Source organism: Phoca vitulina, unplaced genomic scaffold (assembly GCF_004348235.1).
Source record: "Phoca vitulina isolate PV1807 unplaced genomic scaffold, GSC_HSeal_1.0 scaffold4, whole genome shotgun sequence".
NCBI lineage: Eukaryota > Metazoa > Chordata > Mammalia > Carnivora > Phocidae > Phoca > Phoca vitulina.
In genome coordinates this window covers 15010595-15031855 of record NW_022589707.1, presented here as the reverse complement: position 1 = coordinate 15031855, position 21261 = coordinate 15010595, and the positions used below count along the sequence as shown (strand labels likewise).

The 21261-nt window shown below is 43.0% G+C and overlaps 2 protein-coding genes and 1 non-coding gene across 3 annotated transcripts in view; all 3 read right to left on the bottom strand.

Annotated features, from left to right (window-relative positions):
• The window catches only part of COPG2 (COPI coat complex subunit gamma 2), a 94528-nt gene extending 88812 nt beyond the window's left edge, over positions 1 to 5716 (bottom strand). The window contains exons 1-4 of the mRNA XM_032401562.1: positions 5596 to 5716; positions 4372 to 4424; positions 3719 to 3799; positions 1137 to 1208 (exon numbers count right to left, since the gene is read on the bottom strand). Coding sequence (XP_032257453.1) covers positions 1137 to 1208; positions 3719 to 3799; positions 4372 to 4424; positions 5596 to 5632 — 243 coding nt within the window. The 5' untranslated portion in view covers positions 5633 to 5716. The remainder of the gene's footprint in view (positions 1 to 1136; positions 1209 to 3718; positions 3800 to 4371; positions 4425 to 5595) is intronic.
• Positions 5717 to 6076: 360 nt separating this feature from the next.
• On the bottom strand, positions 6077 to 19604 carry TSGA13 (testis specific 13). Its single transcript, XM_032401296.1, has 7 exons — positions 19537 to 19604; positions 17167 to 17245; positions 15101 to 15172; positions 13816 to 14040; positions 9132 to 9271; positions 8192 to 8319; positions 6077 to 6243 (listed from the first exon to the last, which is right to left on the bottom strand). Exons 1-7 carry the CDS (start codon positions 19602 to 19604, stop codon positions 6077 to 6079), a joined length of 879 nt encoding a protein of 292 aa, XP_032257187.1.
• On the bottom strand, positions 17566 to 17668 carry LOC116631225. The gene has a single exon (XR_004299155.1). It is a non-coding gene; the product is annotated as a U6 spliceosomal RNA (small nuclear RNA).
• Positions 19605 to 21261: the final 1657 nt, after the last annotated feature.

Sequence of the window (21261 nt, the reverse complement as noted above, 5' to 3'; positions counted from 1 at the left end):
GGGACTAGAGTCTTCTGTAACACCTTTAATAGAAAGCCTGTGTCATGTGGACACAACTCTGAGGATTCTGAAAAGCAAACCCTCCGTGTGGCTGAAAGACAATGAAAATTCAATACACACCCTGTCGGGCATCTTAAAGGGAAAACTTTGGATTGGCAAGGAGTGGGACCCTGAAAATTGGGATGGGGACATACGGGCAGATTCTGATGAAGCTGAGTACCTTGAACCCCTAAATTCCCCAAGCCTCCTCTGCAAGTACAAGCAGCTCTTCATTCTCTGAGGAAATGAGTCTCCCTCTGCCTGAAGAATGTGTAATGGCCTCACCTGAGAGAGTTGCCCTACAAGAGACTGCTGAGCTCCTGAGGACCTACTCCCGGATCTTATCATTATCCACACATATAACCACCCTCAAATCCTACAAGTTCCTGGGGGTTGTGCACAAAATGTGGCTGGTGAAGATATGCAATATATACCAAAAATACTGCAAGATTTGGACAATTTACGTCAACAGAAAGCTGGGAAGTCTGTCTATCTCTCAGAACTCCCTCCCGTGTAGGTTCTGAGCTAGTGTTGGGCAAAAGACAACTACGCACCACATTTAGAAAACAGAAGTAAAGCAGCAGAGTCTCTATGCTCTGAAAGTCAGGGTGGCTTAAGGCAGTGAGACACAAACAGTGAGGTGCTGGCAGCTTTGGTTTGTCCTTACTCTTCTTTTTCCCTACCCCATGTCCTCTTACCCACGCTGCTCTGGCACTTCTCACCAGCCAGCCCTGCTGCTGATCAACAGCAATCCCAGGCCCACCAGAAACGTGACTGGGAACTTAGAGATGTGGTAGCTATGTCCACTGACTTCCACACCGGCCGGCTTTCACAGTGGCATGCCACACGCTGGATGTGAGCGGCTTTTACGACCGCATGAGAGATCTGTGGGGGGAGTGCTTTATGCTGTATACTGTCAATCTTTCACATTCATGTGGCCTTTAATGAACATTTAAAAATGTTATGAAGATAAATAATGTTTAAGTAATTTTAAATATTTCAGGCGACCTTTTCTAATTTGGAACACTCCAAGCTCCCCAGGGAAAAAGAATAAAAGGAGCTCTTCCAGCCTAAAAGAATAAAATAAAAAGACTTACATCATTAGATTGAAACAATCGAGTCATTGCAAAGAAGGCTTCTGTGGCTTCTGTAGTTCCAAAGTGTTCGCCCTAAGGAAAATTGAAAACAATTTCTTAAACTTAAAAAAAGGTATACTAAGGATTTTCTCTTTATTTCTGCAAAAATCTTTTAAAATTCAGGGAAAAAATTTCTTTGTAAACATTCTGCCTCTGTGCTATTTTTCTGGCTTTCAATTTATAAACTTGTATGGCCATTTTGTCCACTCCTTATTTAAAATAATTCAGTATCATACACTATGCTATAGAAGTTCTGGAATAGTAGTCTCTAACCTTTTAGCAGGAACTATTTTAATCTCCCTAGAGAACCACAATTTACAAGTAAAAAGTAGTAGCAAGTTGAGTTCCTAATCAGAATGGCATGTTATTACTACACTGCCTACAAGCAGAGCTCACACCTTTTATATTTCTATAATCCAATGCCCAGCACAAAGCCTGACATATTATAGGAGCACAATAAATATTAAATTATAAAGAACTATATATTAGGAATCCCAGAAAACACGGTAAAAAGTGGCCAACCAAAAGGCAGGAACCAGATTAGTTATATAAGTCAGGTTTTGGATGATGCTTTGGATCAGAACTTTAACATGCTTAATACATCATCCGAGGATCTTGCCAAAATGCAGAATCTGCTTCAGTAGCTCTGGGTGAAGGCTGAAATTTTGCATTTCTAACTAGCTCCCGGTTATGCAAATGCTGCTGTCTGAGAATGACATTTTTTTTTAAGTAGCAAGATGTTAGATAACCTATTTCACTCAGTCAAAAAATTCTGGATTACAGACCACCTGAGACATTAACATGTCAATATTCAATTTCATTAAAAGCAGTCCTCATAATGTGTTAGGCTCAATCACTTTTCAGGGCTTAAGATCTCACATGGACTATAACTAGTTTTCAATCTATTTGTCATGGGTATAAGAATAAACAAATTTTGATGAAAAACTTTAAAAAGTTGAGGATGAAAGACAAAGTATAAGAATTCACAATTACTTATATCAGAGTACCCAATGTGCTCATCAGCAAGAGACTTCCCTCTCTTTCATAAATACTTAGTGAACATACAGAAGTCCGGGCACTTTTCAGTCATATCAGTAAGCCCTGAGTCCCTACTTTTGGACTTGAAATTCAGAATATATGAGTAGGTCAGCTGCGGTAGAAATTTAGAAGTATTTTTCCATAAAGCAATACCAAGAACTAGGCCAAAGATAAAACTAAGGTTCCCAAACCTGTTTATGTAGTTGACTGTGTTTATTTATCAGATTATACAGGTAATTTCCTTATCAAGATAATGAAGTGTTTCAACATGAGTTGCCCATCAAAGAGGTACTGGTCAATATAAAAGTATATGCTACTCTGCACTACCTTCAACTACTCGAAACTCTGCTTATATAATGGATTTAGCCAACCTGGATGCAATGTGTGCTATGAAAAATTAAATCAAACTGACTTTGCCTTAAATGTTTCTAATATGCTACCACAGAAGGATATGATGTTGGTACAAGAATATATTTTGTGTAAAAGCATGCACTTGTTGCTCAGTCTCTATTTGCCAACGACAAAGCTTCATCATGTCTTCAGTCATGAAATACAGTAAAAATAAGATATTCTCATGGAATTCAAATTGGAAACCATGGTCTTCATAACACCATATGTAAACCACCTGAACTATATACACATGTGTATTTGAGTGTGCACGTGTGTGTGAATCTAAGAAACAAAGTCACATTTTCTAAGATCCTAGACATTTCATGAGACTTTTTCAGTCTGAAGCAAAACAAACAAAAACACAAGAAAAAATAAAATTAGTAACAGTAACAGCAAACAGAATCTATGTTCTATCAGGACAAATCCTTGTGTTTTGTCTGCTACATCCCCAGTGCCTAAAACAGTGCATAGGAATCAGCAGGTATATTATAAATATTTGCTGAATGACTGAATTAAAACTATTCCTGAATGTGCATGTCCAGGATTATTCTCAGTGCTTTACGTTCATTATCTCATTGAATCATTACAACTTTAGAAAACAGACATTATCATAATCCCCATTTATAGAAAAGGACATTAAGGCACAAAATGGTTAAGCTCAGAATCATGGTACGGTAGGGATAATATATATGTAATCTAAATATTAAAATCAAAGCTTGAAAAACATCACTATTATACTCCTCCCCCTCCAAAAAAAAGTAAAATATCTATCTGGAATTTGTGTAAGATTTTGTACTCTATTTTTGGAGGGACATAAAGACCTCTGAACAAATCTAAACAACATGTTTTAACATTAACTAATAATTGTTAAATTTGAATCAATGTTGAGACCTACTATGTGCTTAGCTGGTCTAGTACCTCATGAATAAAACAGAAGTATATGTCATAATCCATGTCCTCAAGAAGTGTTATGTATCTTTACCTTAATCAAACACTGTATATTTTTAAATTAAGTGAATTTTTTAAAAATAACTATACTTCCCAGAAAGTATTTCACTGCATGTTATATATTTCTATTCCTGGAAACAAATCTGAGGAAAATCAAAATACTTTACCTGGTTCAGTAAGTAAAGAATCTTTGTAAGAATATGCAAACATCTTCTTGGATTGATGGGTGTTTCATTGAATATACGAGCCTGTGGGACAAAAAATTGTTATACATAGCATATTTTCTATCATTTGTATAACAGATTACAAAAAAATCAACTTTAATCAAATAGACTATTACATATTTTGATCACAATACCCAAATAATGTTAATTGCTTACAGTTTTCAATTTACCATAGTATATGATACATTATTAAATATGGTCTTGATTTTCCATTCCACACTAACTCCTTCCTTTAGATCAGGTTCTTCAACTTTATGGGCTTTATGTGTTAAGTAAGAATCACAATATTTATCTACAGCATTTGAATACAATTAGTTTAATGTCTACAACTTCCTTCAGTAACCTTGTACTAAACACCTCTTCGGAATTTTATTTAAAATTATCAACATGTGGGAGAGTCTACATGTTTTTACATTTCTATAAGCTCTAGACCCTCCTAGGATAAGTAACCCGTCTTCCTTTTCCCTCAAGTCTGTATTCTCCGAACACAGTATTACATTCCTCAATTCTTATTTTGGGTCATCATATTCCAGGGGCTCTCTGCCCACCATGCTAAAATGGAATAGAAAAGAACACAGCATACTTCCAAGTCATACCTCCTGTAAGACAGCACTCTTCTCCAGATGCCGGAAAGGATTGGAGCCACTACCTATATTATAAACAAAAAATGTCTTTAAGAGCTGTCCTAGACAAACTTATTGTCTACAGAAGGGTATTGAATGCTTGGGATAGCTCACCTAAGTGAAGTGACCACTTGGATATCACAGTGACAATCATTACTAATACACATATAAATTGAATAAAATCATTTTGATTCTGGTACTAGCTGTCATTGCTAGTCACTGAAGATCCTGTACTCTTTTGCAGGATCCCTGCCCAAAATGAGTCTCTTCTTCCCCTCTCCGCTTTTCACACGAATGTGACAAGTATATGTCATGTGCACACAGCTAAGATTAATGAGACTGTGGCTGGGCCCTTTGGATTTCCCCAAAGGCAAGCACTATTTTACATGTTTCCAACAATTACTGAGAAGCAGAAAAGAGTTAGCAAAGAATCCTATCAAGCTGGAAGGGGCCATGGAGATTTACTAACCCAAACCTCGACCACACCATGGGAAAGCAGCACCAAACACTGAGGGTTTTTGGTTTGGGAGTTTGGGGGGTTTTGTTGTTTTTAGGTGGCTTGGCATCTTCCCCATTTGCTCTGGACGCAACTCACTTTTGGGTGCCTGAGCATTAAATGACCGATGTACCATGGGACAGTCTTAACCCCCTGGGAAGCGGACAGTTAAGGTCCCCGGGAAGACTGGAAGGTACAAGGCACTTCCAAGTTCATACACACACACACGCACGCACATACTGTCCCGCCGAGCCCAGACCCACTCTGGGCCTACCACTACCAGCACCCCCCGCTCTCACACGCGCGCACCCACTCCCTCCGCCACGCGCCGTGGGCCCGCCTCCTCTGCGGGCAGCCCACCCCCGGCGAGCGCGGCGGAGGCTGCTCCGAGGGGCTGCGCCAGGGGGAGGGGGAGGGGGCGGGAGCGGGGGGCGGGGCCGCCGAGCTGCCCGACGCGGCGCGCGGGCGCGGGGCCGGAGCGCGCGACCCGAGGGGAGGCTCCGGCGCCCGGGGGAGGGGCTAGGGGCAGGCCCCAGGCTGCAGCAGAGCGGAGCCGGGCGGAGGGAGGGGCGGGCTCCAACTCCGGCCCCCTGGCACACCGGCGCCCACGCCTTCGGGTCCGCGGCCCCCGAGAGCAGGTGGCGGCGAGCGGGGAAGGGGCCCCCGCGGCTGAGGGTGGGCGTCAGAAGCCCAGCGCGTACCAGACTCCTCGTCCTTCTTGTCGAATTTTTTAATCATCTTGGACGACTTCCCAGCGCCCAGACCCACCGCAACCGTCCCAGGCGCCGCAGCCGGCGAGCGGAAGAGGCTGCAGGAAGGCCGGCCCCGTGCTCAGGCGCCGGTTGGGTCGCCGTCCCGTCACTCGGGGAGAAGGCCCGCCCTCCCCCGGCTGCCGCGGCCGCTCTGGTCCCCTAGGGACGCGACCACGCCCTCTCCTCCTCCCCCAGTCGGGCGGAGGCGGGGCCAGGCGCTGGGGCCCCGTGGCTGCGTCCCGGCCCCCCGGCCCCTGCAGCGACAGGTCGGAGACGGGGGCTGGCCCTGGCCAACCCTGCCAGCGACCGGGCAGCCCAAGCCCGGAGCGGGCAGAATGCGATTTTATTTGGTTGACACGCCCTGGATGGTGACTTCTGCAGGCCCCTTAGTCTCTGGAGACCGAGGTGGGGAAGCTTGGAGGGTTTGTTTTCACTTGACGACTGTGGCGTTTTTTATAACCCACTGCTGGGCCCTTCCATTGCGGAAGGTGCTCTCCCCTGGCACAGTTCTGGTGAGTTTCTCTTCCAGGAGCGACGAAAGGGTTAGTGGTTCCCAAATCAGCTTGGAAGTCGGCAGGTCACTCCCTGACTTGGCGACTGCAACAAAGCACAGGGCACCGTGGTAAATGTGGATTTCCAGAGGATCTAAAAGGACGCTCAGTGTGAGGCAGGAAAGAGACCCACTTGGAGGGACCAGGAAGCTGGTCTTTACTCTTAGCAAGAGGGTAAATTTTGGACCACGGACTACCATGCCCAACCTTCTTTATAGTTCTGGATCCCTTCCCTTCATCAAAACCCAGTTTAAGACACTGCCAGTTTGGAGTCTTCCCTGTTTCATCCCACCCCTTTCAAATGATTCCACCTGCAACCATATTGACACTTAGATAACTCTTAATAAGATGCATTCACTTGTATATTCATATTCCTCTGGGCCTTTTCCTAAAGTTGCATGTGGTTTTCCGTTCTCCTGTCTGAGAGTGTACCTAAGAAACTGTTTCTACCTTTGGCTTCAGTGTCCTCACTTTATCCAGATTCTCTTTCAACTTCTGCCTGTCCTTGGATGCTTCCATCCCGGGCTCTTTTTGCTTCCATCCCTCGCACTTTTTTGATGCAGTATGTCTTGTAAATATCCCTTGGATCTGTTTCCTTATTCCTACTGCTATCACCTTCATTCTGGCCCTATCATCCATCTCTTGGACAGCCTCCTAATCAGCCCCCATCCAATTATGGCCCCCATCCAAACCATTTTCTACGTAATCTTTCTTTATTTGGATGCCTGGCAAACATGGAACGTGACTGGCTATTGGCAGAAGGAGGGTTTGCTAGCAGTCTCTTTTACTTGAAGCGGAGACATTGTTTCAACTTCACAGCCCCCCGCCCGCCCCCCAACTGTCTTTGTTTAGGGAAAGCATCACAAGGGGCCCTTTAGATGCATAAGTAAAGTAAGTAGGTACTCACTTTTCTTGGGAGAAACTGTAAAGTCACCAAAAATCTACTAATTGCTATAGACTGAGATATTAAGTGTTCTGTTTAGAAATGTAAATTGGGTAGATCCTTAAAGGTTCATGCCCTTGAAAAATTAGAGAAATTCTAATCTAGATTAGATTCTAGATTCTAGAGAAATTCTTTCCCCCAATATTGACTTAAACCAAACTGCTGATATCCTACATATAGTCATTTAAGATTTAACTCCAGCTTTACTAAATGTGCTATTAACTTATGTTCATCTTATCTTGCTTATAAAGCTCAAAACTTGCCTCGGTGGAGGGGTGGAATTTCCCTTGAAGGAAATAAATATCCCTACTTATTATTCCAGGGCTGGGGGGAAAAAAACAGTCTTGGTGCTTGATAAGTGCTCAACACTTATAGTTGTCCCATCAATGTTAAATGAATGATAATGTGTGGGGAGCATTGTCACTGCATTCTCTTCCATAAAACCTTATCCCAAACCCCTTCCACACCATGTCCTGCCTCGACCCCAAAGAAACTCATGAACTTCTGAAACCCACAGACTTACCCTTTGGTCCTTCTAGGACAGTTTTCCACAAAGTGTGACATGCATAATACAAGGCAGATTTGGGTGATACATAAATATTTTAAATTTTAATTACTATGGATTTGACTAAATGTATGTCAGAAAAAAACATGTAACTAGTATATCATATGATATACTATTAAGAAAGGAACAACAACAACAAAAAAACTTTTAAAGAAAAACATTATATAAATAACAAGGCAAATAATACAGCAATATGGCCCAAACTATTAAAGCGGTAGGTGAGTAGTTTGGGAAACACTATCCTAGAGCTTTCTTGAAATTTGAGGGTTAAAAATAAAAGAAACGAAATTTGAGGGTTTAACAGGGTCCAAAACCTAGTATCAGTCAGGCCTCTTAACAGTTCTTAGCTTCCAGGCTACAAGGAAAAACAGTCTCCAGAACCTCCATAAGAGATGTTGATTTGTCCTTATCTCTTGCCCCCAAAGGTTGTCCCTCTTGCCCACATCTCAGATCTGTAAGCCTTTGCTTTAAAAGAAAGAAACTTACCATCTTTCCTCATATCTCTTTTACAGACTGAAGCAAAGTTGAGCTGGGGGTACATTTTTTTCTGTTTCCTCAAAGCATAGACCTTTAAATACTTCCCTTCACTCTTGAAATCATTGTTGGTGGAAAACCTTAAGAAAGAAAGCTCATTTAGTAGATCCTAGGCCAGGGGGTTAATGGAACCAGTCACTACACTCTAATTCTGGGGGAGAAGAAAGGACAGTCACCAGAGAGTGCTCATTGGTATGGAGTGGGAGTATTGCTTAGTGGAAGGGATGCTTCTAGAACCTAGCATTGTAAATCTGTGAAGGAACTCTAAAATCTCTTCTCAGGCACATAGGTGGCTCAGTCAGTTAAGCATCTGCCTTCGACTCAGGTCATGATCCCAGGGTCCTGGGATCCAGCCCCATGTTGGGCTCTCTGTTCAGCAGGGAGCCTGCTTCTCCCCCTCCCTCTGCCATTTCCCCACCCCAACCCCAATTGTGCTCTCTGGCTCTCTCTGTCAAATAAATAAATAAAATCTTTAAAAAATAAAAATTTAAAAAATAAAAACAATATAAAATCTCTTCTCTCCTCCCCACATTAGATGGGGGCTGCTCCTATAACTAGTTTCAAATGAAATCTCATAGCACATTGTTCTTAAGCTACAGCCCTTCACGTGCACTGAGAGAAAATGTTGTTCTATTTCCTCTCATAGATCTTTGAGTACTTCTTTTCACTCTTGAAAATCATTCTCAGTGGAAAAACCTTAGTTTTGCATTATTGTTTCTTTTCATTAGGGTATAAATGAGGTTGGGGGTGATGTAGGAAAGCTGTCTTATTATTATGCAGTTATGTATATTTCCTACAATCAAAAAGCTTTTGTTAAATTGTGATGAAAAGAGATAGTAACATGAATAAGGAAATGATAGGAAGAAAATGAGTACAAGAGCCGGGACTTCACCTAAACCACTGTTCTCGCTTGGATGTAGGATCCTCCAACAGGGTCACAGGAAAGGTTGGTTTCAGCCCAGACCTTAACTTTTTTTTCTGAGACATCAGGGGTAGGCAGAAGTTCTCAGGGGGTTTGTGCCGATAACTTTCCTGCAGCAGAAGAAAGAAGAGTAAGTGAGGGAGTAAGCTGAGCCCTTGCGACTGAACTAATTTCCTGGACTAAACTTCAGTTCTTCTAAAATGATGCAACAAAACCTGTCAGAGAGGGAAGAGTGGACTGAAATCAAAAGAAAAGGAAGCAGTTCCCTGAGTGGGCTACTAGAGTAGACCCCTCTTATCCATAGAAGATACATTCTAACACCCCCAGTGGATGCCTGAAATCATGAATAGTACCGAGCCCTTAGATACACACTATATTTTTTCCTATACGTACATACCTATGATAAAGTTTAATTTATAAATTAGGCACAGTGAGAGATTAATAACAACAACCAATAAAATAGAATAATGACATTGTAAGAAAAGTTATGTGAATGTGGTCTCTCTCTTTCTCACTTGAAATAATGTACCGCCCTGACCCTTTTTCTTCTTGTGCTGATGTGAGATGATAAAATGCCCACATGATGAGATGCAGGGAGGTGAGTGACCTAGGCATCGTGACTTAGCGTTAGGCTACTCCTGAAGGAGGATCATCTGCTTCTGGTCCCCAGGTTGACTGTGGGTAACTGAAACCACAGAACGCTAAACTGCAGATGAGAGGTGGGGGGTGGGAACTCTGAACCCATTTGTTTTGTTGCCAGATGACATGTCCAAAGCTTGGTCAGTGTCTTAAGTCATTGACTGGACTTGTCCAGTGGCCCTTTGAAGTGAATGGTAGAGGACTTTACCCAGTTTTGAGAAGGATTCAGTTAGTGAATCACTTAGGAAACTGAGCACTTGGTAATAAATTGGGAAAGAAATCCATGGGACTCTACCTTCTTTTCTCAAAGATGACTGCCTCATTCACATTCCATTCTGTCTGCAGTGGAAAGGTCATGAAATGGGATGTTTTGTGAGGTTATCATTTCACCATTACTAAAGGTCATAGAATCAAAGACTTTAAGGAAAGATCTTAAAGGTCACCCAGTCTAACCATTCATCTGACTCTCTTATCCCCTCCACAATATTACTATCAAGTGGCCAATCTTCCTGTACCTAAAAACTCAACCTATTTCCTCTTTGCTCAGCTGTTGGCTGTCCCCCCCACAACTTCTACCCGATAGCCCAAACAGAACAAATCTAGTGTCTCTTCCGCAGTCCTTAAAGAATTTGAAGAGATCCATCACGTTCCTTCTAAGCTCGTTCTCCTCTCTTAGGCTCAACATTGCTCCTATTTTGAACTTTTCTTCTTGTGATCTGGCTTTGGGCTCTCTAGCCTCCTGATTTTTCCTGTAACTCATTTGAGAAAGCTACTGTTTATATTCTTCCTAATGTGTGGCAATCTGAAATGAAAACAATATGCTAGCAACAGCAGGACACATCCCATCACCCTGTTAAAGTCTCTATTCAAATGTCATCACCTCTTCTGAGAGTCTCGTCTAATTACGCTATCTAAAATTGCCCCTCACACCCATCGTGCTCCATTCCTTTATCTTGCTTTGTCATGGCACTTATCACATTCTACAGTATCTGTGTGATTGTTTGCTTACTTACGGTCTGTCTGCCTCACTAGAACTAAACTTCATTCGGGTGGACTTTGGTGTAGTCACTGATCTATCCCTACTACCCATAACAGTGCCTGGCACAAAGTTAGGTGCTCAATAAATACTTGTTGAATCAATGAAAGACTAAATGAATGACCAGACTGATTAAATGACACATACTGAGCTGCTTCTCACAGAATTTTAAAGCCTCTTAAAAAAAAAAAATACTTACTGTTGAACCATGTCTTTTAAATTCTGTACTCGTTCTCTTTAAGCTCTTCCAGTTTTGAGGAACTTCTGTTCAAGTTACCTCAACAAATAGAGGTTTTACTCTAAGAGCACATGTGCCTAGGAGCTAAGAGTCTGGCCGCAAAAAGATCAGAAACGTTACCAGACCTCATGGCAGAAAAACAGGAGTGGAAAAGTATTTGGGATTCAGGACAGCACTAGCTAAGGACTACCATGGCATGAGTTGGTGTATCTCATCTCTGGTGCCCTATCATTAGCTTGTCTCCTACTTTCTCCCTGTCAGCTTCCTTCTCTCTCTCTACCGTGTCTACTCCCTACCTTTATTCTGTATGTTTCTTCTACCTGTAGCTTCCGCTAATTCATTTCTACTTCTCTAGAACTTTATCCTGCCCCTCCTCTGATTTCATGGTCCCTATACTCCCCTCTTCCTCCTGGTTTAATTTTTTTTTTTTTTAATGGCTTCTCTCTACCTGTCCTTTCAGCTTTCATTCCCACTGCCTTCATCTTCCCCTTTCCCAACTCAGGTGCCTGGAAGCAGGGATCTGATCGGTCTGGGGATTTTTGGCTGTTGATAGGTTGGTTGACTTTGGTGAGGGTTTGGTTTTGGCTTTTGGGGGGTTTTTTGTTTTCATTTCAGGATACCAATCTGTACCATGGGTCACTGATCAGCCTATGAATTTTGCTTCACTGGGTCTGGTGTCCCCCTCAGGTCCCAGGTCTGCAGTGGAAAGGTTATGAAATGGGATGTTTTGTGAGATTATCATTTCACCATTACTAAAGGTCATAGAATCAAAGACTTTAAGGCATCCTTTTCTCCATGGGTGGTGGTAGGGCCATTTCACTTAGAAGAGGCTGTGAGATTAGCCATCCCTGTGACAGACATGCTTGCTCCGATCTTCGATTTGCCTGCTGGAACCCACCCTTTTCTTATACTCGTGCCTGCGCATAGCAAAAGAATGCTTCTTTTGTATACGATCTTAGGCTCACTAAATACTGTCACATTTGTCTAGCAAGGGAAAGGGGGGTTGCAGCGTAAATATGAAAGAAGCGTTCTAGATATTGGGCACTTGTTCCAGAGAGCCTGTAGAATTACCATGGTGTCAGTCTTTGACAATCAGTGCCTTAACTCTATTACTACAATTTGGCCGGTAGCACAATTTGCTCATGAATGTGATCAGGTCCTGCATGTGATTTGGAAGGCTCATATAGTACCAGCTGTTGGAAGAAAGTTCTTCTTATATCAAGCTACACGATAGTCTTGTATTTCCTTCTCTACCTTGAGTAGGACAATCCTAGCCCGGCATTCATTCCTCTCTCAGTGTACATTACCCATAACCACTGAGAACTGACCACTGAGTTTATGCTCAAAGGGCACAAATTCTGAGACCCAAGAGACCATAGGCAATGAATTTGTTAACAAACTCATGTTCAGCATGTATCACCACATATTAGCATTTTACCCTCCATTTGGAGAGGAAGTTTTACTGCCATTCATCTAGGACCTAAGGAAACACGAACCTCAAATTCACCACATTGTATCACAAGGGTCTGTCTTGGGTAATTTCTGTGATAATTAGATTCTTTTGTTTGCACTTTCACTTCATTCAATTTCTTCTTGTCATATTAGGCCTGCTCTCAAGGCTGTCAAGATCTTTTTTAGATCCTGATTCCTAAATATCTTTTAAATTTATTTTCTTCACTTCCTCTGCTATTTAATCCAATTCTTCAGCATCTCTCACCTTGACTGTTGTAGTAACATCGCAACTAATCTTTCTGATTTGTATCTCTTCCACAGTGAACACATCTTTCTCCCAACCTCCAAAAACAGTCTTTCTAAAATGCCAATTTGATTATACCTTTTATGTCCCCCCCATTTACTCTTTCACATCTCCGTAAATGTGCCTCACTTTCGCGGGTCTTCATGCCTCTGCCTTTTCCTCTGATGGGGATATTCTCCCATTCTTTTGTCAGGGGATTCCTCCCCTGTAAAACCTCCCTGATGACTCCCTTTCCACCAACAAAGATACAGAGCTCTATTCTACTTTAGTTCTGTATCTCACATATTCTCTTATTATCCATATATCCTGGTATGTTATAATAACTTTTATATTTCTCATGTATTGAGCAATGTCTCCTACTAGACTCCAAGTTCCTTCCAGATAGAAACTATTCTGAAAGCATCTTTATATTTTAGTTCTTTGTTTAGTGTATGTTCAGCAATTGTTTATTGGATTGAACATGAACTTCTATAGTGTAGAATCAAGTCCCAAATGTCTGGCTGCCATGATAGTAAATTCTCTGCTCTGTTCCTCTCCACTTCTCCTGACACCCAAAAGCAGTGGGTGTAAAGCATAATAACCCTTTACTCATTTCCCATTTAGTTATTTCTGTTCCTCATTCTTCATTTCCTGATTTATCCTTTACTGCTTTATACTCAACTAGAAAGCCAGTGGCTATTTTACCTTTGGTTAATTACAAACTAAATGTCTTTGGCCAAGGAGGAACAATTTCTAATTAGGACCATGCAATGAAGTTTCATGGCACAAGCTTGTGCAATTCTGAGTCTCTCTCAGGCTCTCCAGATTGTGTGTGTGTGTGTTTGTGTGTGTGTCTGTGTGTCTGTGTGTGTGTATGTGTGAAGTACATAGCAAGGAGAAAGAAGGAAGAAGCTGGCTCCTGAATACCATCTTCCCTGTTAATTTAACTCCCTTCTTCAAGCTAGCTCCCAGTTCCTGGGGGTCCTTCCTCAGGATGCCAGGATGCTTCCCCATGTGTCATTACCTTGAGCAGCAACTCCTTGGAAAAGTATTTTGGGGCCATGTCCTTTCCTTGCTGGTCAGTTGGGCAGGGAAGTGGGTTGTTGGTCATAATCAGTAAGGTCTTATCCTGATCGTACTCTGCTACTTTTAACATGAAGCTTCTGATTTTCCTGTTTCGAGCCAGGAATTTCTGCAGGGCTGTGGGCTTCAAAGGCTCATAGTACTGGGCCTGAGCAACACAGAGGTTTCCAGAGAGACAAAGGGATTAGATCAAGGCAAGATTAACAAATCAATTGGCTAGGGGAGGGACAGAGGCTGTACATAGGCTGGACAAATCTGCTCTGAAATTTGTTTTACAGAAAATATCTGAACCTCCCCATCCCTTTCTGCTCTCAGAGCAGTCCCCACAAATAGTCTAAGGGGTGAGGAAATGAGTTGGAAAAGTTTCCACATAAAAGGAGCAAGATGACTTAGTTCTTCTGAAAAAGCGTCACATCTTGCCCAACACGATGGGGCAAACAGAAGTTTCCATGTTAAGCCTAAATGGCCTTCTCTACAACTCTCTCTGAGGCAAAGGGAGAAATTGCCAGAGACCAAAGCTCCTTCCTTGTTCAGGGAGCCCAAAACAGCGCCTGTCTGCATCTTCCCACCCACCATTTCTCCGCAGGCACAACCACATTAATGTGCCTAATAAGCACAACCTTATAAAGGAAAAGAAGTCACAAAAGACAACATGTCATTTAAGATGTGGTGGGAGAAGGGGCTGTCCCACTAAATTTGCTTTTCTGTCTATAGGAAGGAGGCAGAGGATTGGAGAGGGAGAGAATAGAATACCTCCTGATTAGAAATAGGTTTTCTCAACTTAAAAATAAATCAGCTGCAGGGCACCTGGGTGGCTCAGTCGGTTGGGTGTCCAACTCTTGATTTTGGCTCAGGTCATGATCTCAGGGTAGTGAGACTGAGCCCTGCAGCGGGCTCCATGCTAGGTGTGGAGCTTGCTTGGGATTCCCTCTCTCCCTCTCCCTCTGCCCCTCCACTCCCACCCCACCTCTGCGTGCGCATGCTTGCGCACTCTCTCTAAAAAAATACCAAAAAAATCAGCCGCAGGGACCACCTTCTTCCCAGTTCCTCCATTGTCCCTCACCGTCACCGTACTCATCACTGCCCCTGGTGTAAGTGTCCCAGGACAGCTCTGCTTCCCTGTGCTACAAGCCTGTGCAGTCACAGAAGCTGGTGGCACCGCTGCTGGACCTTACTCTTAGGGACCTTGGGGGGATGAATCCACCTACCAAATTCGGATGGACCGTGTAATGCTGAAGGTTCTTCAGAACAAATTTTGATTGCCCGACTGTATCACAAATCTAGAGACAATAACTGAAATCAGTGGTTTCAAGTTGCACCAAGCCTACACAGTATTCCATTCCTCACCTCCACTCCATCTGACTAAAAACCGGTCTCTCATTTAAACTAAGTGAGGACAACACCGTGCTTCAAGGTTTGCACCCTGGGATTCTGGAATGCGGACCACAGCAGAGAGAGCTAGGTTCTGAGGCATCCCACCAGGGAAGCTTGTACACGGACACGTGGACCCACTCTATGGATGGCAGGTAAAGCCACGAGGCGGAAGTAGGTAACGGCAGCATCGAAGTCCAGACGAGGACAAATCACTCCGCGGCATCAGAACTCTTCCTTCTGCCCTTTCCACTTCTATAAGAAATCAGGTGAAAACCAACATGGAGGACACCCTCTGAGGAGAAAAGCAAGTCGTAAAAGGGCAATCACCTAAGGGTCGTAGTGGACGGGAGCCCCAGGGACCATTGCCTGCCGAGATGGAGGCAGACATATGGAGGAAGGAAGAAACAATGGTGCATTTTGTTTTGTTTTGTTTTTAATATTTCTACAGTACGTGATTCTTCCAGAAATGTTGACCAAAAATAACTGAATGTCAGTACTACTCCTGTCCACCACTTTGCATTTTTCCGCTGGTGGACGTGCTGGTGATTGGCAGACGGATAGAGTGTCGTGTCTCGGTTGTAGAGTTGTTGGGCCTCCTGCCTCTCCTTCCCTGACCCCGGTGTTGTTGCCTAGCCTCTAGCTCAGCTGTAGGTCACCCAGAGATGAGTCGAAGGGATGAGGACACAAGGAGGGAAAAGCTCTGAGTTACCGCCTTTGGGCTCGGCATAATCAGAAATCAGAAAAAGAGGAGCAGGCACAATCCTGTGTTTGGATCAGCATTTCCAAAGACTGCCATGCCCCCAAGGAGGTGATATGGTAAGATGGGGTGCAGAGGGACGGGAACGTGCATTGAAAGGTGAGAAAAGCATGAATGTGAATGGAAAAGAGGGAAGAAGTAAGGGTGGGACAGAACTGTGCCATGAGGGGAGGAAAATGCCAGGGGCTGGCAATGCCCAGGGGCTGGGGGGACAGGGGACAGACCAGGACTATCAGAGCCATGCCATGCATTCCACGAGGAACAATGGGAAGAGATAAATCCAAAGATGCAATGATTTATTATCTTTTTGGAAAACTGAAGTCCCTTTGTTCAAAACAAAGATATATTATGAACAATCTGCTTCACAGATAGGATGTATATATTCAGAATCATAGAAGTCTCAGAAAATTTTGAGAGAAAGATGTGAAAACTTTTCTTTTGTAGGTTTTTGGTTTTGTTTTTTTGAGAGGGGGCTGGTGGGGAGGAGCATAAAGTCTAGCTACATTGGGTTTCTAAGATAAGTTTATGGTCCCTGGCTTCTAGCCCTGATTTGTTGCTGATATGTCCCTGTCTCTTTTCTAAGTCTCTGTTTCCCTTTCATAAAATTAGGATAAATTAACCTTGCTCTCTATATAAATCTTAACCCCTTTTTGCTTTTCAACAGGAAGTTTGAGAACCCAACTTATAAAGTACTCTAACTTGGGGTGCCTGGGTGGCTCAGTCTTTAAGCTTCTGCCTTTGGCTCAGGTCATGATCCCAGGGTCCTGAGATGGAGCCCCGCATTGGGGGCTCCCTGCTTAGCAGGGAGCCTGCTTCTCCCTCTCCCACTTCCCCTGCTTGTGTTCCCTTTCTTGCTGTGTCTCTGTCAAATAAATAGATAAAATCTTTAAAAGAAAAATAAAGTATTCTGGGGCGCCTGGGTGGCTCAGTTGTTAAGCGTCTGCCTTCAGCTCAGGTCATGGTCCTGGGGTCCTGGGATCGAGTCCCACATCGGGCTCCCTGCTCTGCAGAGAGCCTGTTCTCCCTCTCCCACTCCCCCTGCTTGTGTTCCCTCTCTCGCTGTGTCTCTCTCTGTCAAATAAATAAATAATTTAAAAAAATAAATAAATAAAGTATTCTCTTTCTTCTAATGCTCTTTCTTACCTCATCATTATCAATCACTATTCCTTTCTCAAGTTTAACTGAGCTGGTTCCTGGAATGTTTGATTTGCTTTGTTGAAACCTAAAAAAGAAGCAGAATATCCAATTGTATTTTCTTACTCTGAGGCCTGGTCTTTGGCGTGTTCTCAATCTCCCTCAATGAAGTTTGGGAGCCTGACTTAGAAGAGCTCAATTTGGGGGATCACTAATTGAATATATACGTAAAGAATAGGATTCATTATCCAGCCTGCATGTTGGGGGAAAACAAAACTTCAGTTTGAAAAGTATCCTTAAAGACCACCTACTATGTTGAATGCCTACCTGCCTACTCTTCTCTGCAGGGAAATGACTCTACCTTTGCCAATAACTGATTCCATGAGAGGGATATTATTAGTGGGAGTTCACAACTGAATACACTTCACAAATTTGCATGTCATCTTTATGCAGGTACCATGCTAATCTTCTATCATTCTAATTTTAGTATATATGCTGATGACATGAGCACAAATTTCCAATTCATAATGACCATGCTTGGACTACTGGCTCCCTCTTGTACCTAACCATATCTAGGTTTCTCTATCTAGAACTAAGATGATAAAATCATCAATGGCAAATATCCTCATACTCTGTTCTTCCTCTTACTTTTTGATCCCCTACCCAGATACCAGTTCCTTTTGGAGAAAAGAGGGAGACAGACATTACAACATTTAGTAAGAAAGTATTTTAGATTCCTTGACTAATTCTACTAAACCCATTTAGTGCCTAAACATCGTGAAAGATGCTCATCAGTAAGATTGGGTTAAGGATTAAAATAAATGGCCTGCTTCCTCCTTGGAGATAGTTCCTATTTAGGTACTAAACTAGCTTACATTAAAGTAGGAGCCTGGGACTACTTGAAGTAGACCTCTCTCCTCTAAAAAATGAGGGTGGCAGTGCAAGGACCAAACTAAGAAAAGTAGAAATAGCCAAGATATGTAGTTGGCAGGTCAACAGCTGTAGGGTGGTACAAATCATCCCGAATCCAGGATCAAGTCCCATCCAAGCATGGCTCACTTCCATCTGTTGCTGCCTACCAACTTCATCATTAACTCACGCCAGAGGTCTTAAAAAATAGTCTCAAGGGGATCAGGTGACACATTGTGGGTAGACCAAAATAAGTTCATCCCCAGTTAACATCTTAAAGTTGGTACCCTTTTGATGTGTCCTATTACCTTAAGCTATCTCATAATAATATACTATAATCTTTATTATAGCACTTTTCAAAATGCTTCTTTATTATTTCAAAGGGAGCACAGGATCCTAGATACTCTTTTTTAAGGCTAATTTAAGGCATAGAGCTGTGGGAAAAATGTTCCTTCAGTCCAGCAGTGTCGACAAGGACAGTCGGGAGCTTTCCTTTTGATAACGCTACTCTAGTTGCTGCATGAAACACACACCAAGATCTGGGTTTTGACCTGAGGACAGTCAGTCAATTAGAACATTTTTAATGAGAGTCTACTCTGAGACTAGACCTGTTCAAAGTGATATGGGCTCCCATCCAACTACTAACCAGGCCCGACCCTGCTTAGCTTCCGAGATCAGACGAGATCGGGCGCGTTCAGGGTGGTATGGCCATACTACAACATACGTTTGTATAAAATGGTATTCATAACTTAGTGGGGCAAACAAAACTACACACTTGGTATGTCCCTTTTGGCCCATTGCCGTTCACTGCTAAGTGGGCCAATCCAAGGTAAGTATTCACCCAGAGGCCAAATTCAATGCCTCCAAAGAGTCCACGTTCTGCAGGGGCTCAATTCAATCCGTTCCTTCCTTAGTGCACACCATGTGCCCAGCCCCGTTCTTGATCCTGTGTGGGAGAAAGAGAAGACTGGTAGGTGTTGTTGTGAATGCAGAAAATGCACTAGACATGATGACCTTTGTCCTCAAGAACTTAGGTGGTAAATGGTGGGGTGGCAGGGGTGGGGGGGAGAGGAAGTGACCATTAAATTTGAAACAAGAATGACAAATACATGCTAATATGTTAGGTAAGTCATTTCATCTCTTGGGGCCTTGTAAAAATGAAAAGAGTTAACCAAATGATTAAAAGATAATATTCTAATTCCTTTAGACAGTGGCAAGATTTCCCTACATTAAGACCTGAAATAAAATTGACTCGGGGCGTCTGGGTGGCTCAGTCGGTTAAGCGTCTGCCTTCGGCTCAGGTCATGATCCCGGGGTCCTGGGATCAAGCCCCGCATCGGGCTCCCTACTCCGCGGGAAGCCTGCTTCTCCCTCTCCCACTCCCTCTGCTTGTGTTCCCTCTCTCACTGTGTCTCTCTCTGTCAAATAAATAAATAAAATCTTAAAAAAAATAAAATAAAATTGACTCACGGGTCAGTCATGGGAGAAAGTTGGAGAACAATGGTGCTTTCATTTATCTCCCGTTTCAATACAACCATGCTCCCATATGTTAGGCCTGTGAAGCTAGGGAAAGTGTGTGTATATGTGGATGTGGGGAGAGGGTGGCAAGGAATTGCTACATTTTTTTTATATATAGACAATTTAAAATGGAAGCTAAAAGTTGATGATGTACAAGCCACCATTTAGAGAAGAGAGGTCAGTGAGGCTTGGAGGGACGTTTCCTAAAAGATGTGGAGCTTGAGCCATGACCCTGTAAGATGGTGTGTGAAGTCACCTACCTAGAAGGTATTTGTTGTTGTTGTTCTAGGTAGTAAGACATAAAAGTGGATATAGGTAGGATGGGATCGAATTATGGGGGTCTTGGCAATTAAGTAGAACTTTGATAGACCTATCAGCCTAAGCTCCTATAAAGCCTGCGGGTTTGGAGGAAAGATTGTGTTAGTGTTGACAGTGCCACTAAGTGATTGTTTAAGGTTTATATCTAGTTTGATTGTCTAGACATAAACCCTAAAGACAATTGTCTAGAGTTTATGACTAGACTGAACTAAACTCTGAAAATTCCCTCAAGGGGAATAGATTAATGAGCTTTTCACCCTTTTCTTACCTTTAGTTTACTGGAATCGTGAGTCCAATTCATGTGTATATTGAAACTACAATAAATAGAAGCCATCAAACTGGGAGGTACAAATCTTGGGCTACCTTTTTGCCACCCAGGGTGGAAAAAACAAAATCACACAAACACAAAAACCACATCCGAAACAAAAAGAGAAAGATCTGGTGTACAATACCTTAAAGGACATCAGGAAACCCTATTTCATTGAGGAAAGGGAGATTCCTTGGCACCGAAACTTTCCATTTTGAAAGTGTCTTATTATTTTCTTGATTCTGGAGGAGACACAGGAATTTGTGATGAACGGGCAATCTAGAATGCTGGGGTGTTCTATGTTGGAGTCAGCACAAAGATAAACAAGATCTGCTCCAATTTGTTTTCCTAACCTATGACTTCCCTATACACACCCTGACATTGTCACCATATTTTAATCAACCTCTACTTTAGCCAATGTTTTCACCCTATTCCTCAAATACAGTGCACTTTCTCTCTTATTCCCCATACTTAAAACCCTCTTCCCACCTCTTCAAACCATTTGAATCCTCTTCTTTCTTTATGTTACTACTGAGGTCTGTCCTCTTCAGAGAACACTTTCCAGATAATCCAATCCCAATTCTAGCCTGCAGGCGTGTGTGTGTGTGTGTGTGTGTGTGTGTGTGTATACAATTCTATAGTAGCTTGTACTTTTCTTCTGTGCAGATACTGTTTGCTTCCTAGGCAGTAAACATCTTGAAAGTGATATGTGGGGGCACCTGGGTGGCTCAGTCAGTTAAGTGGCTGCCTTTGGCTCAGGTCATGATCCCAGAGTCCTGGGATCAAGTCCCACATTGGGTTCCTTGCTCAGCGGGGAGCCTGCTTCTCTCTCTGCCTGCCTTCACCCTGCTTGTGCTCTCTCTGACAAATAAATAAATAAAATCTTTTAAAAAAAAGTGATATGTGTGGGGCGCCGGGGTGGCTCAGTCGTTAAGCGGCTGCCTTCAGCTCAGGTCATGATCCGGGGGTCCTGGGATCGAGCCCCACATCGGGCTCCCTGCTCAGTGGGGAGCCTGCTCTCCCTCTCCCACTCCCCCTGCTTGTGTTCCCTC

What these genes read in the sequence shown, in the direction of transcription:
- TSGA13 (XM_032401296.1), bottom strand. Translation starts at nt 19,604, where the DNA reads ATGGTTGTATTGAAACGGGAGATAAATGAAAGCACCATTGTTCTCCAA. An exon ending in TAGTGATTGATAATGATGAG is followed by an intron (nt 15,173 to 17,166) that starts GTAAGAAAGAGC and finishes TATTGTCTCTAG; the next exon opens with ATTTGTGATACAGTCGGGCA. An exon ending in AAGCGAGAACAGTGGTTTAG is followed by an intron (nt 8,320 to 9,131) that starts GTGAAGTCCCGG and finishes TTCTTTCTTAAG; the next exon opens with GTTTTCCACCAACAATGATT.